This window comes from Argiope bruennichi, chromosome X1 (genome assembly GCF_947563725.1).
Source record: "Argiope bruennichi chromosome X1, qqArgBrue1.1, whole genome shotgun sequence".
In the NCBI taxonomy this organism is placed as follows: Eukaryota; Metazoa; Arthropoda; class Arachnida; order Araneae; family Araneidae; genus Argiope; species Argiope bruennichi.
The window spans coordinates 135,525,642-135,539,503 of NC_079162.1; the positions used below are offsets into that span (position 1 = coordinate 135,525,642).

At 29.1% G+C, this 13,862-nt stretch overlaps 1 protein-coding gene across 3 annotated transcripts in view; it reads left to right on the forward strand.

Moving 5' to 3' along the window:
• The first annotated feature begins 10,518 nt into the window (after positions 1-10,518).
• The window catches only part of LOC129958446 (vesicular integral-membrane protein VIP36-like), a 35,845-nt gene continuing 32,501 nt past the window's right edge, over positions 10,519-13,862 (forward strand). The window contains exons 1-3 of one of the 3 annotated variants that reach the window (XM_056070938.1): positions 10,519-10,642; positions 10,742-10,909; positions 12,998-13,113. In XM_056070938.1, the coding sequence (XP_055926913.1) occupies positions 10,780-10,909; positions 12,998-13,113 (246 nt within the window). In that variant the 5' untranslated portion in view covers positions 10,519-10,642; positions 10,742-10,779. Of the gene's footprint in view, positions 10,648-10,741; positions 10,910-12,997; positions 13,114-13,862 lie in introns of all 3 variants that reach the window. The other 2 variants (XM_056070939.1, XM_056070940.1) reach the window with 2 other exon arrangements.

Genomic DNA, 13,862 nt, shown 5'->3' on the forward strand with positions numbered 1-13,862 from the left:
TTATTAATACTGTTTAAATTAAATATTTCCAGAAAATGAAATAACAAAGCATTTAATTTTCGCTAAGTTTCAAGAGAAAGAATTTTGGTATCTTATTTGTTAGAAAGCTATTTTAATTTTAAAACAAATTTTAGCAAAATAGCAAATTGTTAAAAGGAATGAAAAATAAATATTACTCTTTTTTTGCTTCACTATATTATGTGAAGAGATGAAGTTGCAATGTAATGTAAAAGTTTAGAAACTGAAGATTAATATAAAACCAGGACAAGGTTTATATAAAATTAGAGATATTTTAAGAACTTAAATTTTAAAACATTTATTTGACACTGAGATAATCGTCAACAAATGTAGTTGTTGAATGGTACCGACTTTACTTGTATTTAAAACAAATTATTAGGAGCTAAGTACTATTTATTATGCTTGCATGAAACTTCTGTATAGCTTATTTTAAATATACATAATTTCTCAAACCTTTAAAAAAATGTAACATGTATGCATTTTAATATCATACGATGATCATTATATTTCTTTAACGAGTAAAATATTGTATTAAAATTCTAAGTGCATTATATGAGGCCTCATACATCTATATAAAGCCTTCCATAAAAGGATTTTAAATATTCACCTTCCCACGAAAAAAGGTATTCAATTGACTGGCATATTTTACCTTCATGGAATATGAACGTTTTTGTATTGGATATATATGTTATTGAAAGAACTAATTCAAACCAATTCAGAAAAAAATATGCTGAAAATTTTTTTGTAGGAATATAACATGTCTATTTAAAATTACATTATATATATATATATATATATATATATATATATATATATATATATATGAAATAAAGTAAAAGCAGATGGTATTGAAATATTTCAATGTAAATTCACACACAAACAATTCAAAAATTCACACACAAACAATTCAAAAATTCACACATATATGAGTTGCTTGATCTTGATAATTTATATCGAAGGAATAGCAATTAAGAATTGCACAAATTGTCGTGGCATTTAGTTTGAGAAAGACATTTGTTTGACTAATTCTGCTGAACTTGCTATATAATAGAAATCAATGTCTGAGTCTATGTAGTTGATTTTAAGAAGTAAAAAAAACATCAACCAATTTTATATTTTCAAAATACAAATTTCCCTTTTCACTTTGAATATGTTCAATATACGAGTATTTTTTTCCCTACATATTCCATTTGAATGCAAAATAAATAAATAAACAAAAAAAGGGCAATGCCTATTACGTCTTGTCATGTAACAATTAGGTAAAATTAGTATTTAATAAGAATTTCAATAATTAGTTGGGCTTAAGGGAACTAAGTGTTATTGAAACAAAGGGGAACAAAAAGTAAAGAGATGAAAGTATTTAAAATTGAGGAAATATGAATATCTGCAGCAATAAAGTTCTGATAGTTAAATATGAAGATGATAATCATTGTTAAAAATGATGACTCAATACTTGTGAAAACATGATATTGATAGAAAGCCTTCTTTGCATGTTCTGCACAAAAAAGAAAAAAATCACTAAAAAATAAAATTTTTGAAATAAATTTTTAAAAAATCATTTATCTAAATATGCTACTTATTTAGTGATACATACAAATATATTTTAAATCATAATCATCCCACATGTTACTGAAGATTTGTAAGATAATGTAAATGGAATAACATTATGTACATGATAAAAAGAACTATATTTTTATGTTTACTATCCCACATATATCAACAATTGCTCATAAATTCTTTCACACTTCTGTGTTTCAAACCACCTGTGAATTTTCAAACCATTATTTTGGACGAGAGATAGCATTGGTTTGAAGATTTATCAGATAGAATCTGACATACGTTTACCGTTGTATTGTATTACTTGAATGGTAGTATAAATAATTACTATAGATATTCCAACATAATATTGAACTAGGTATTTATTTTGGATGAATGAATGTTTCTGTTGATTTTAAATTTTATTTTTTAATACTCAATATGATTTTATTTAATACTGTCCAACATACGTTAGCTTTTAGTTTATGTATTAAGAAAATATCTATTCTGTTTTTGATTTTAAGTTTTAATAAATTATTAATTTTTTTTATCTAAAGAATTCCACTTTTTTTTTCTAGGCTTGTACCTGATGCTGTACCTTCAATTTTCCCTAATTTACCCTCATACTTTTCCTGAGAATCAAAAGCAAGAAGAGAAACTCCAATGGATAGGGCAACACATAAAAAAATGGGAAAACTTAAAAGCAGCTTTAAATAGCAGTCTCCAGGACATAGTAAAAAGAGAGGAGATAGAAAAAATCAACACTTTTTCTGATTTAATTTTAAAATTTAAAAACTTTAAATCAAATATAATATATAATCAAATATATAATTCAAAAATCAAACAAAATAATTTTTATTTGTCTAGGCATTTCTCAAGTTCCTAAGGTAAGTCATTATTAATTTCTTCCAAATTAGAAGTAAGTTTGTATTTTAACTTTATTTAATATTATAATTATTTTCAATTGTCTGTGTGAAATTTATAATAAATTTGGAAAACCAAATGTATTTTGTTATTGTCTCTCTGTAAATAAAATGTTAAGATTCAAATAGTGTGTGTGTTTTTTTTTATTTGTGTTTTCTTTTACTGTTTCTACAGATTGAATTGAAATTAATTATAAATGCATTGAAATGTAAAATTAGATATATAATAAAAGCTAGTTTATTAAATTGTATGAATTAATAATATATTAAATGAAAACAATTCTTCATGTAAAAAAACTAGCTGTGAAAGTAATTATTTTTTATCAACAGAATTAGTTGGTGTAAAATTTAAATTTTATATTAAATACATTAATATTTTATTTGAAAATTCATAAGTAATTTGAGAAGTAAACAATTTTATGTTAACTTATAAAATACATGTATTACCTGTCACTACAATAAAAAAAATCATCAAAAGCTTTAAAAAGTATTAATTTAATTTTAAGCTTTAAAAAATATTTTCAGGGAAAAAACAAAACTATTTTTAATAAAATAAAAATGAAAATCTCAATTAAAACAAGAAAAACTAACAATAATACACCAGTGTATATATCTAATAAATTTACATTGTGATTTAAATGTTATTAAATGAAGTTTGAATGTTATTAAATGGTCAATAAGCAATAGAGGACCTTAAGATTTTCTACCATGCCATTTCTTTTATTCACACAGGGAAAAAATAAATAATTTTGAATTTTATGAAATGTCTTAATATTAATAATAAGTTATTTTTAAGTGAATTTAAAATATACCTAAACATCAAGGAAGAAAGCGGGATTCTGCTTATGGCAGCCAATCATCCTACTCGTGTGACGTCACAAATAAGTAGCCTTGTTTTACGAAGGTCGTGGGCAAACGTCCCTACCTGTCGAAAGTATGGTTTGTGATGGATTCGCCCATCCCATAGGGATAGGGATTGAGACGCTAGTGTAGGTGGTGTCCCAGGAAGCGCCTAGGCTCAACGGCCTTTGATCTTCTGATGGGTTGAAATGATTAGTAAGTGACAAACAAAATGTGTTGACCATAATTTTTTTAAAAAATTTATGGTAAAGTTTTTTATGATTACTCGGTTATTTATACTGAGGGTTTATATAAAAATATAACTTTATTAAGGGAAGAAGAAAGAAAAAAAGTAATGGTGCTAGAGGGTTATATTAAATCTTAGAGACATAATACTTTATTTGTCCTATTCAATGCACTGGCCATTAGCGAATTTTATTCATTCATTCATTCTGAGGAGATGAGTAGGGGGTCTTAGAATAGATGCTACTAGTATAAGTGCTCGAGGTCTACTGCGATTTTCGTTGCTTTTGGGATCATAGATAGAAATTTCCTTTATTGCCCCGTTTTGGCCTTTGTCTAATTTTTGATAATATTTAACTGATTTTTTAAAAGAATTCCTCAATTATTCGTAGTCTAAGATCTTTTAGCATATTTTTTTTTCTAATGAGCGACGGCATGTTCGCAATTTGCCTGGCGGCCCCGTTCTAGATGGTTCCAAGTTTTTAATATGGGGTTTTGCAGCCTCCCCCCCCCCACACACACAGGAGAAGTGTAGCTAATGAGTGGACACAGCAGTGACTTCTAAAGCAATAGTTTAATCCCTAACGAGAGCTTAGAGTTCCGGCCAAGCAGCGGATATAAAGCGCTCTTTGCTTTTCGAAATTTATCTCTGATATTATAGATGTGTTTTGTATGTTAGTCCTCTATCAAGGGTGACCCATAAATATTTAGTGTGATTTTCCCATTGAATGGGGCGTCGGAAAAATTTCGGGGGAGGTGGGAGGCTTCTTCTCTTTGTAATAAATACTGCCTGACATTTGTCTACATTAATTTTTATTTTCCATTTAATTAGCTACCACTACATTTCGGTCAGGTAAGCAGAGCAGCAGATGCATTAGAATTAATGCTGAGAATTGCAGTGGCGTCGGCGAATAGGCAAGGGCATATATCGAGGGTTGACAAATATCGTTGATGAAGAGGTTGAAGCACAGGACCCCAATTTAGAACCCTGCACCCCCGCTCCCGTGGTTCTAATAGTTATAAGGTCTTTACTTACCTACTCTTACTCTAATTTTCCCAATTTCCCTATTGGCGCCGCTACTTCCACAGGGGAGTAGAGGGTTAATTCAGCTCTGTTTTTTTATGTTTAAATTTTTCAATTTTTTCCCCTACTCAGTATTTGGTTGGGGTGGGTGGGAGAGATTATTATTTTTGAATTGCTTGGCAAGTCTATCTGCTATGACCTCAGTTTTGTCTTCATTTTTGCAAGCTGTTAGGTTTTCAGTAATTAATAAGGGTATTCTAAATTTCTCATTTTTATATTTTTTAACATGTTTCCTTAGAGAGTTCTCCACCAGGTCGAGGTAGCTATATAGTTATTCGACCTTTCCTACTCACTTTCTCTTTGTAATTTTTTAGGTGATTTTGCGCCCTGTTGAATCTATTGATGTTTCGTTTCTTGCCATATTTTCCTCAACCTGTTCCAGATTTTCACCTGCTCTATAATTGCTTCCGACATTTCTTTTCTAATGTTTTCTTTCCAGTGTCCCAATTCTTTATATAGTCTTGATGTTTCTGCAGTAAACCTTTCTATCTCTATATCAATTTCTTCTTACTCTTTAGGGATGAAGGTAGTTTCGGGACACATTAGCAGAGTTTGTTTGTATTTTTTCCAGTTAGGGACAAAAATCTTAACAGTCTCAGTGGGAGCACTAGAGTCTATCCAGAATTTAACTGGGAGGTGGTTGCTCGATAGTAATTAGTTGAGAGGGGGGGGATATTCCTTATTAGGGCAATATCTATTACACTAATACTTCTGCCTTGATAGTGAGTTAGTTCATCGAGTGCAATAATTTTAGCATTCGCTTTATTTGCGAATCTGACTAGTTGCTCGCCTGGCTTGCAACTGCTTGTGCAGTTCCGATTTCTGTGCTTTGCCGTACGGCCGTATTATAATTCAAAGTCGAATGTGGCATTGGGGGGGGGGGGTGTAGGTGGATACAAAATTAATTGGGGGGATTTTTAAGTTGTGCTATGACCATGGTTTCCTCAATATGTCTGAAACGCAAATCTCTGATTAAAAATCAATCTGCTTGAATGAATTCTGGATCCGATGGTGAGGCATAAATAATATTAGGAAGGAAGGATCTTGTACCAATCCGAGTAGTTCTTCTAGAGGAAGGGTGTGACTTCGAAGATAGTGAGGTTTGACCTGGAGAAACGTCTTGCCTTGGTAAGGGAAAGTGTGCATAAGATGGGACAACGACTTCAGGATTTTATCCAATGAGAGATTGCGGTATGGCTCATGAGGAACTTCGACTGCGCTATTGCGATAGATATGGGAATTTATGATTGATTTTTAGTTAACATTAAGAGAGCTGGGATAAAAGGGTTGATTTTGAGGCTTGTTTATATTAGGTTAACTAGAATTAAATTAGAGGAAAATTAATATGGGTCTTTTGATATTTTGGTTTGGTTGATAAATTTGTATCTCTTTTATTGCTTCGTTATCAATTTGGATGATGTCTAAAAAAATTTCTGCAATTCTTTGGATATATTCTTTTATTGAGAGGATGTTAAGGGCTCGTCTCATGTTATCGTTTCTCGTGAACCATCTCACTTTTGTTATTTGTCTAAGGATTATAAATTGGCACTTGTCTATAATATTGATGTTAATTTTAGTTGCGTATGCCCAAACTGTGCAAGCATATGTAAAGACAGGTCTTAGCATGGCTGTATAAAAAAGCAACTTATTTTTCCTAGTCATTTCTCAATGGGGTCAATTCATGTGACGTAAAAGTCACATGTCATGTACTTCTTGCGCATGGCATTTAAGTTTCATTCGCACCGCTTTCGTCGATCAGTCTACCATTAACGTTCTCCGCCAAGTATGAAGCGGATTTTTTGTTTACATTTGAAGCTATAATTTTTGAGTTATTTTCTTTCCTCTTATTATGTGTTAAAAAAAGGAAATACTGGTGTGCTGATAGATGCATGCTTTAATGCGAAACACAAGAGTGACTGTCATGATAAAATGTTTTCTTATTTTCCTTTCAACAATCCTGACTTGGATTAATAGATTTGGTATAGATTTTTTCAAGCCTTCGAAGTCGGTGATATGCTCTGATCATTTTGAAGAATTCATTCAGTGTGTGTCCATTTATTAAATATAGCTGTTCTAGTTATTTGTTAGAAAAACTCTTCGAAGAAAAAGAAATCGGTAAGCGATTTGCCGTCAAAAACAATCAAACAAAATCGTGAGCGCATTTCTAATTTACTTTATTCACATTTGATGAAATTTCTGAAAATTTTGAATATGCTCAGAAGTTTTTAAAATGTTTACATGAATATTACATTGCATTTTTTTACAAAATCTTATCTAAATTTAATTAATGTAAGTAAACAAACTCCTGTTGCTTCCTCCAACTGCCATAATGCTAAACTTAGGTGGAAGTGAATATTACTAATTTTCTAATTACATTTGCAGATGTGTGATGGATTCAAAGGGAATTTATATCAAACAACTTTTCTATTGTTAAAAATGAAATATCAATAGTTTATTGTATTTAAACTGAAATTGATTGTTATCATAATATCCTGTTATAAAACTGTGCACCTCAGTGATTTCTATTTTAATAAATAAAGGTCTTTTCATTGAAAATCAATTTCCATATCAGCATTCATTATATAATTTTTATTGCCAACTTCATTGCTACATGCATGTTTCACTTTTTTTTTCTATTTCTTTAACCTATCAATTTTGAATTATAAAATTCTGTGAAAGCATAAAAGTGTTTCTTTCAACTCCTCTTTATATCCTATTTAACTTCTCTTTCTCTGTATATATATCATGACCTTATTCTTGTTTATTAAATTTACTGTATTGTATGTTTTTGTTTTATTTTATGATATTCATTCAATGTAATTTTTATCAATGTAACTTTAGCATTTAAAAAAATTTCATAAATGTTCTGCTTTAAAAGTATATTGTTCAACATTATGCTTTTATTAGTGATTAAAAAACAACTATTCTTTAGTATCTAGGATGTTTCTGTTAAATAAAATTGATTTCATCATTTACATTGACATTCTTGTCATATTGTGTTTATATTATTTCTAAGCGTCTAGAAAAATAAATGTTGAAAAATAGAAAATAGTTTTTTTTTAGCTTTTTGAATTAGTGAGTACATTGAAACATACATTTGATCATATTTTTTCAAATAATTATCACATATATTTTATCTCTCTTTATATATATATTTGTAATGTATATATAAAAATTATGGAAGTCTGATTTTGTTTGTTTTCCTTTAATGATTTCTACAAATTAAAATGAAATTATTTATTCATAAGTTGCATGGATTTAAAAAAAGGTATCCATACCTTTTAAATTTCATAATTTGAAATTGTAAACATAATTTATTCAATATATACTAATTTGAGTTTCATGTTCTTCCCTCTGAGCAAACTGAAAACATCAAATTCTCAATATTTATAAAAGTAATAACATATGAAAAAAAAATATAATAATTTTATTAGTAAGCTTTAAAATATTAACTTATCTAAGACTAATAATTATTTTGAAAAAGAACTAACTGGGGGAACTATATTCATAAGATTCACTATTCAATATTATTTAAATAATATGTAAAAAAGAACATATGTAATTTTTCAAAAACACTGCCATAGTCATTTGTCAAAATGTATCCTTCGGATAAAAAAAGAGGGGGGGGAGATATGGGAAAGGAAAGAATAAAGCGGCACCAAACGAATTAAAAAGCGATGTTAATTAATTATGCAAAAACAATAATTCCATTGAAAATACTAATTAAAATTTTAATATAAGAAATAAAATTATATAACTATGAAAATTTGGAGAAAGTAATTCAAAATAATATCTTTAAAAAAAATCAGAAGTTTTTAATAATTGATCGGTTAGCGTAATATTTACTAAAGAATTGTTTCGTCAACGTTATCGGCAGACATCACGACATGCGTAGAACGGTTGAAAATTGAACAGAAGCGGTTTGTTTGGTACCTGACACGTGACCGTGAATTGACCTCATTCCGTGCAAATAGGGAGTATAATTTACGTGAAATATATCGGAATTTTTGTTTAATATAGTTAAGGTGAGGGTTCCAAGTTAAGCTTTTATCTAAATTGTTCTGAGGTATTTTGTTTCCTGAAACCATGGGATTTCATCTTTATTTATTTTTATCAGGTGTTGGATAATTTTCTTTTCCTTCGTAAATAATACTGCTACTGCATGAGATTTTTATTGCGATTTTCCACTTCGAGAATCAGCATTCTAGTTCTTTGATGTGTTTGTTAATGCATGAATGATGATTTTTATGTCCCTGTTTTAGAACAGTAAAGCTGTAGTAGCTGCGAAAAGGCAGAGTTTGATGTTAAATTTACGGGTTATATCATATGTAAATACTGAGTAAAGGGTGGGAAACAATTTAATCCTTTCGGTAAGCCTGCTTTTATGGAGTGAAGTTTGGAGAGGGTGGTGTTAACTGTGAAATTCCTATTAAAAAGGAAGGAAACTATAAATTTTACAAGAGGAGGAGGGGGGGGGGGGCTATATGAGATTAATTTAAAAATGAATCCTTTTAGCCACACTCTATCGAATGCTTTTTGAATTTCCAGGGAAGTATGACCTTAATCCCGTATTTTCTCGATTTACAAAACCTAAGGAGACGCATTCTATGACTCTGAGAAGTTGGGCAGTTTTGAATCCAAATTGCAAGGAGATTAAGATACTGTTATTGTTCAAGTCATTGTTAAGTTTTTCTAAAATGAAATATTCAGTTATTTTGTTAAAAAAGAAAAAGAAAAATTGGCCTATAACTGGTAGGATCAGTAAGGTCTTTTCCAGGCTTTAGAATTAGGCTATGAAATTATGCAAACTCATTCCATACCTCTAAGGAATGTTACTTGAAAAAAGAATTCCGCCAAAGCAGGGTTCACAAGACTCACTAGCGCCAACAAATGATAATAACAACTGCTGGACGAAATCTACTGATCCTAAGGGGTGCGACACAAAAGGTAAGCGATTTTACGAGCCAATTAGGGTTCAGCTGGAGAGTTCAAGAGGGGGAACGAAATCCAAACTCTTTACTGGTACAGAATTTGTACCGAGCCGTAAGGAAAGGTAAAAAAATTCTGGTACAACTGTTGTACCAGCCGTAAGCTACAGGTTAGGGATTTGAAAAATACCCCTCTTTGAAAAGTATTGATCACGTATTTGTGACTTTCTGATATTGGTTACATAATAACCACTCGTGAAATATTCGTCATCCCTAGTCAAGTTGGAAGGGCTTTTCTGTATGCATCAATGAATTCTTATTCTCGAGCTACAGATTGATCAGATTGAATCAATTGGTGCTTTTCTATCAAGATTCAAGACTTGCAATCGAGAAGATTACTGTTAAGATCATATCAAGTATTTGAATCACTCTTTTCTTCGAATTGTGTGATTTAAAAAAAAAAATGTGATTTTGTATTGTATTTGTAACTTTTTGATACTGGTTACATATCGTCAATTCATAAAACATTCATCATCCCTAATCACCGTTAAGATCGTATCGATGACTGAATCACACCTTCTCGTGAGTAGTATTTTCCACCTGGATTTGTGATTTTTTTAAATATTATTTACAAAATAATTATTCGTCAAATATCTGTCATCCCCAAAAGGGAGCTGCATTCTTGAAAATCATTTCTTTAATAAGTGAACTTCAAAGTAATTATCAAAATCGCATGACTTCTTTTACAATCTAAAACAGGAAACTTCTTTAAAAAATTGCGAAAATAACCTCATTTTTTTTTTTTTTTTTTCTGATCAGTGGAAAAAAATTAAAGCAATCAATGGCCGGATTAATTTTCTTTATGTTGCATAATTTTTCTAGAAATAAATTTCTGATTCCTTAAGAAACACAATTCGAAATTTATTTCAATTTCGAAAATTTATCACAAAATTTCTTTAGTGAAAACAGCGTAAATGCTTGGCAACTGATCTGTGATGTTCCTGATTGGTTTGGAGACTAAAATTAATATTTGTCTCTTTGTACATCTAATCTTTTTTCCGTAAAATATCGTAGTGTATTTAATTATTTCTATTTCATTACGCTTTGTTATGCATTTCGAGTTGTAGATTTACTCTACTTGATATTGCGTTTGTGTTTTTTCTCTACAGTTCCAGTTTAGGTTCCATCTAAAAGTAGTACCGGCGTGATGAAAACGAAATTTGAAGTCTCGTCTGTATCGTTAACGTTTTATTGTATATGGGTATCGTGTGTTTTAGCTGCGTGGAATACAAAAGATTACTTGAAACGAGAACATTCTGTAGTAAAACCTTACCAAGGTGAGAGCATGCAGTCAAGAAGAATTCTTTATTTCTGAGTTGAATTCAAATTTTGCTTAAAATGTTTCTGATTAAATGACGTTTTTATATTATTTATTTACTTATGAATTTACTGATAATTTATCAGTTAAAAGATACCAACGTTCTCCTCTTACGTGATACGATTTTCGTATGCATTAATATTTCTAACTATGCTCCAAATATATTTATTACAAAGTATTGAATCTTCTTGCTGTTCTAAAAATCTAGATGACATTCTTTTGTATAAATTATATAGTCGAAAATCTGAGCAGATGGAGTTAAATATAAAAGCTCATTTTTGATTAAATTCAAGACACAAAACTGATATTGTTATATTGTGGTATATATATTTTATGTACTGAAGTTTCGAGTGTACATCAAAATGGGATGGATTATATTATTTAATTTAACTGCATACATGGTTTTTTTACATGGTTCTTTAAAATATTTCTCATCATTTTATTGTAAAAGAAGATTTGAAGAAATATATTTTGTTCTGATATTGGACCATTTTGTAAAGCTTTAAGGTTGATGCAATTTTAGCAATCATTGTTAAATATCTCAGATGAGTAATTTATTTAGCATGGGTGAAAGTAAGTATTTCTTTTAGGAGAAAGTAAAATTGTAAATGTTTACAAATTGCATACCTGATGTAATAACTTATTACTAGGGAAAATCTTAGAATTCCCTGTTTCAGAATCAAGTATTTTGATTACTATTTTTCAAACATTTATTTTCTACTTTTTTTGTTATTTGGAACATTGAATGGAGATTTTGAATTTAAATTTAATATATGTTTGGTGTTTTTATTTGCTACATTTGCTAGAAACAATAATAATTATATAAGAATTTTTTCATCCAAGTAATTTTTATAAAGTGTTGAATTGACTGATCATTTAACATTTATAATTAAGAGAATTCTGTGTATTTTTGATACATTGTTTTGCTGTTATGTAAAGAAGTACTATATTTTATTAATAAACTTTCTACACTTAATCTAATTTCTATTTTATTGTAATAAAAATGTTATGGATTGTTTTTAAACAAATTATTTGCGACTCTGAGTTGAATAACTACTTTTTATTCTGAAATTTATAAGTCCTATGTCTAAATAGATTTTTTGTACCTCCATATTACTTTTCAGCATTGAATTATTTCAAAACTAATACACTTATTATATTATCTGCTTTCTTTCAGTTATTTAAAAATGAAATATTGGAAAGATGGAAATATGGTATTTTTAATTTTAAAACTTGGCGTGGTTGCCTAATGTAAAAATAAATCAAAGCATTTTGAATTGCTTAAAATCTTTATTTTTAGAAGCTTATCTTGGCAAAGGTTTATAGTATATTAACATGTTTTTAAATGTTTATTTTAACTGAAAATTTCAATTTATTTTTTATCGTTGAAATTTTTTAAAGAACAGTATAATCTTTTTTTATTTGACAATGACATGACCTTACCCGTGTCAAAATAGATTTTTCGGAATTCAATATATTTGTTTGGATTCTACCTTCTACGCTTAAATAAATATTAAGAATGATTCAAATTATTTAAAATCTACCCATGTAATTTTATATTTTAAGAATAAAAAGTATTTTGGATTTATTGTATATGCTATCATATTAATTTTGCTACATTTTGATATATAATTGGGAATAGTTATCTATTTACGATATCTTTGCCAAAGTTACAAAAAAAAAAAAAAAAAAATCATTATGTATATATTGAAACTTCAGCTCATTTTGAGAGAGATTGATATAGAGAATACTGCTCAGCAAATTTTATTAAAATGTTATTTCTTTACCCATGCATCATTGCTAGTCTGTATTTCAGTCTTTCCTTCCCCCTGATCTTTTTGCGTTCTGTATGAATATTAATTGCAATCATAAATTCATTACCCTCAAGAATGTATTGATCTCGCAAGTATAAATTTTCGATGTTAATTTATATCTTCAAAAATGCTGTTATTTTGATATTGTCACTTGTTAGATTTTGCTGTATTTTTTTTATAGAATTTGCTTTATTTGCTGTGTAAAGCTTTTATTTTCTTATATTAATTTTCAGCATCTGGCATTTCAATACCATTTTGGGACTTTACTGGTAGTGTAATGATTACTAATAGCCATATAAGGCTGACACCAGACTTGCAAAGTAAAAATGGTGCTATATGGAACAATGTGGTAGGTAATATGTAATAACTTTTTATTTGCATAATTGTTTTTCATGCTGATTGAAAAATTTATGAAATATATTACCACGTTAAAAACTTCATGTCCTATAAAAGAGAAATTTTGTTATATGTTATTATTAAACTATATTATGTAGATTCCTACTAGGAAAACTACCTATTGCAATAGTTCACATGACAAGACTTTGGGGAAATCTCTGTGGTTCTTTTCCGATCACAATCTCTGGTACCTAAAACCGCCCTTTGTTCGAGAATAATATATCTAATATGCATATAACACTTTGCCCATGTTAACTTGTGAGCAAGATAACTAGAATAATTTTGTTTGGATTTTGACTGCTTGGAATATATTATAAGAAATGTAAAAAACCTTGATGAGTTTGTAAATAGGTCATCTAGCTCAAATGGGGTATAAATGGTGGGGAGTTGAAATTTCCAGTTTGCTATAACTTCCTTACTAATGAAGATAGAAAAATAAATCCAATTGGCCAACTTACCGAGCCATTAAGACGAAAACTTTCGTATTTAAATTTTTCAATAACTGCAATATCTTTGAAGTTAGGGGCTAAAAAGTAACTTTCAAGCCATAATTTTAGCTGTTCTTAACATCAACAATTTGCATTGCCAGTTTTGGAAGAAGAAAAAAAATGAAATTTATCTTTTATTTCCATAGTTTGAAATTGTTTAAATGCACATGGTGTAAATATTAAAAGTTTGAACAAAACTAATTAAATAAAAATA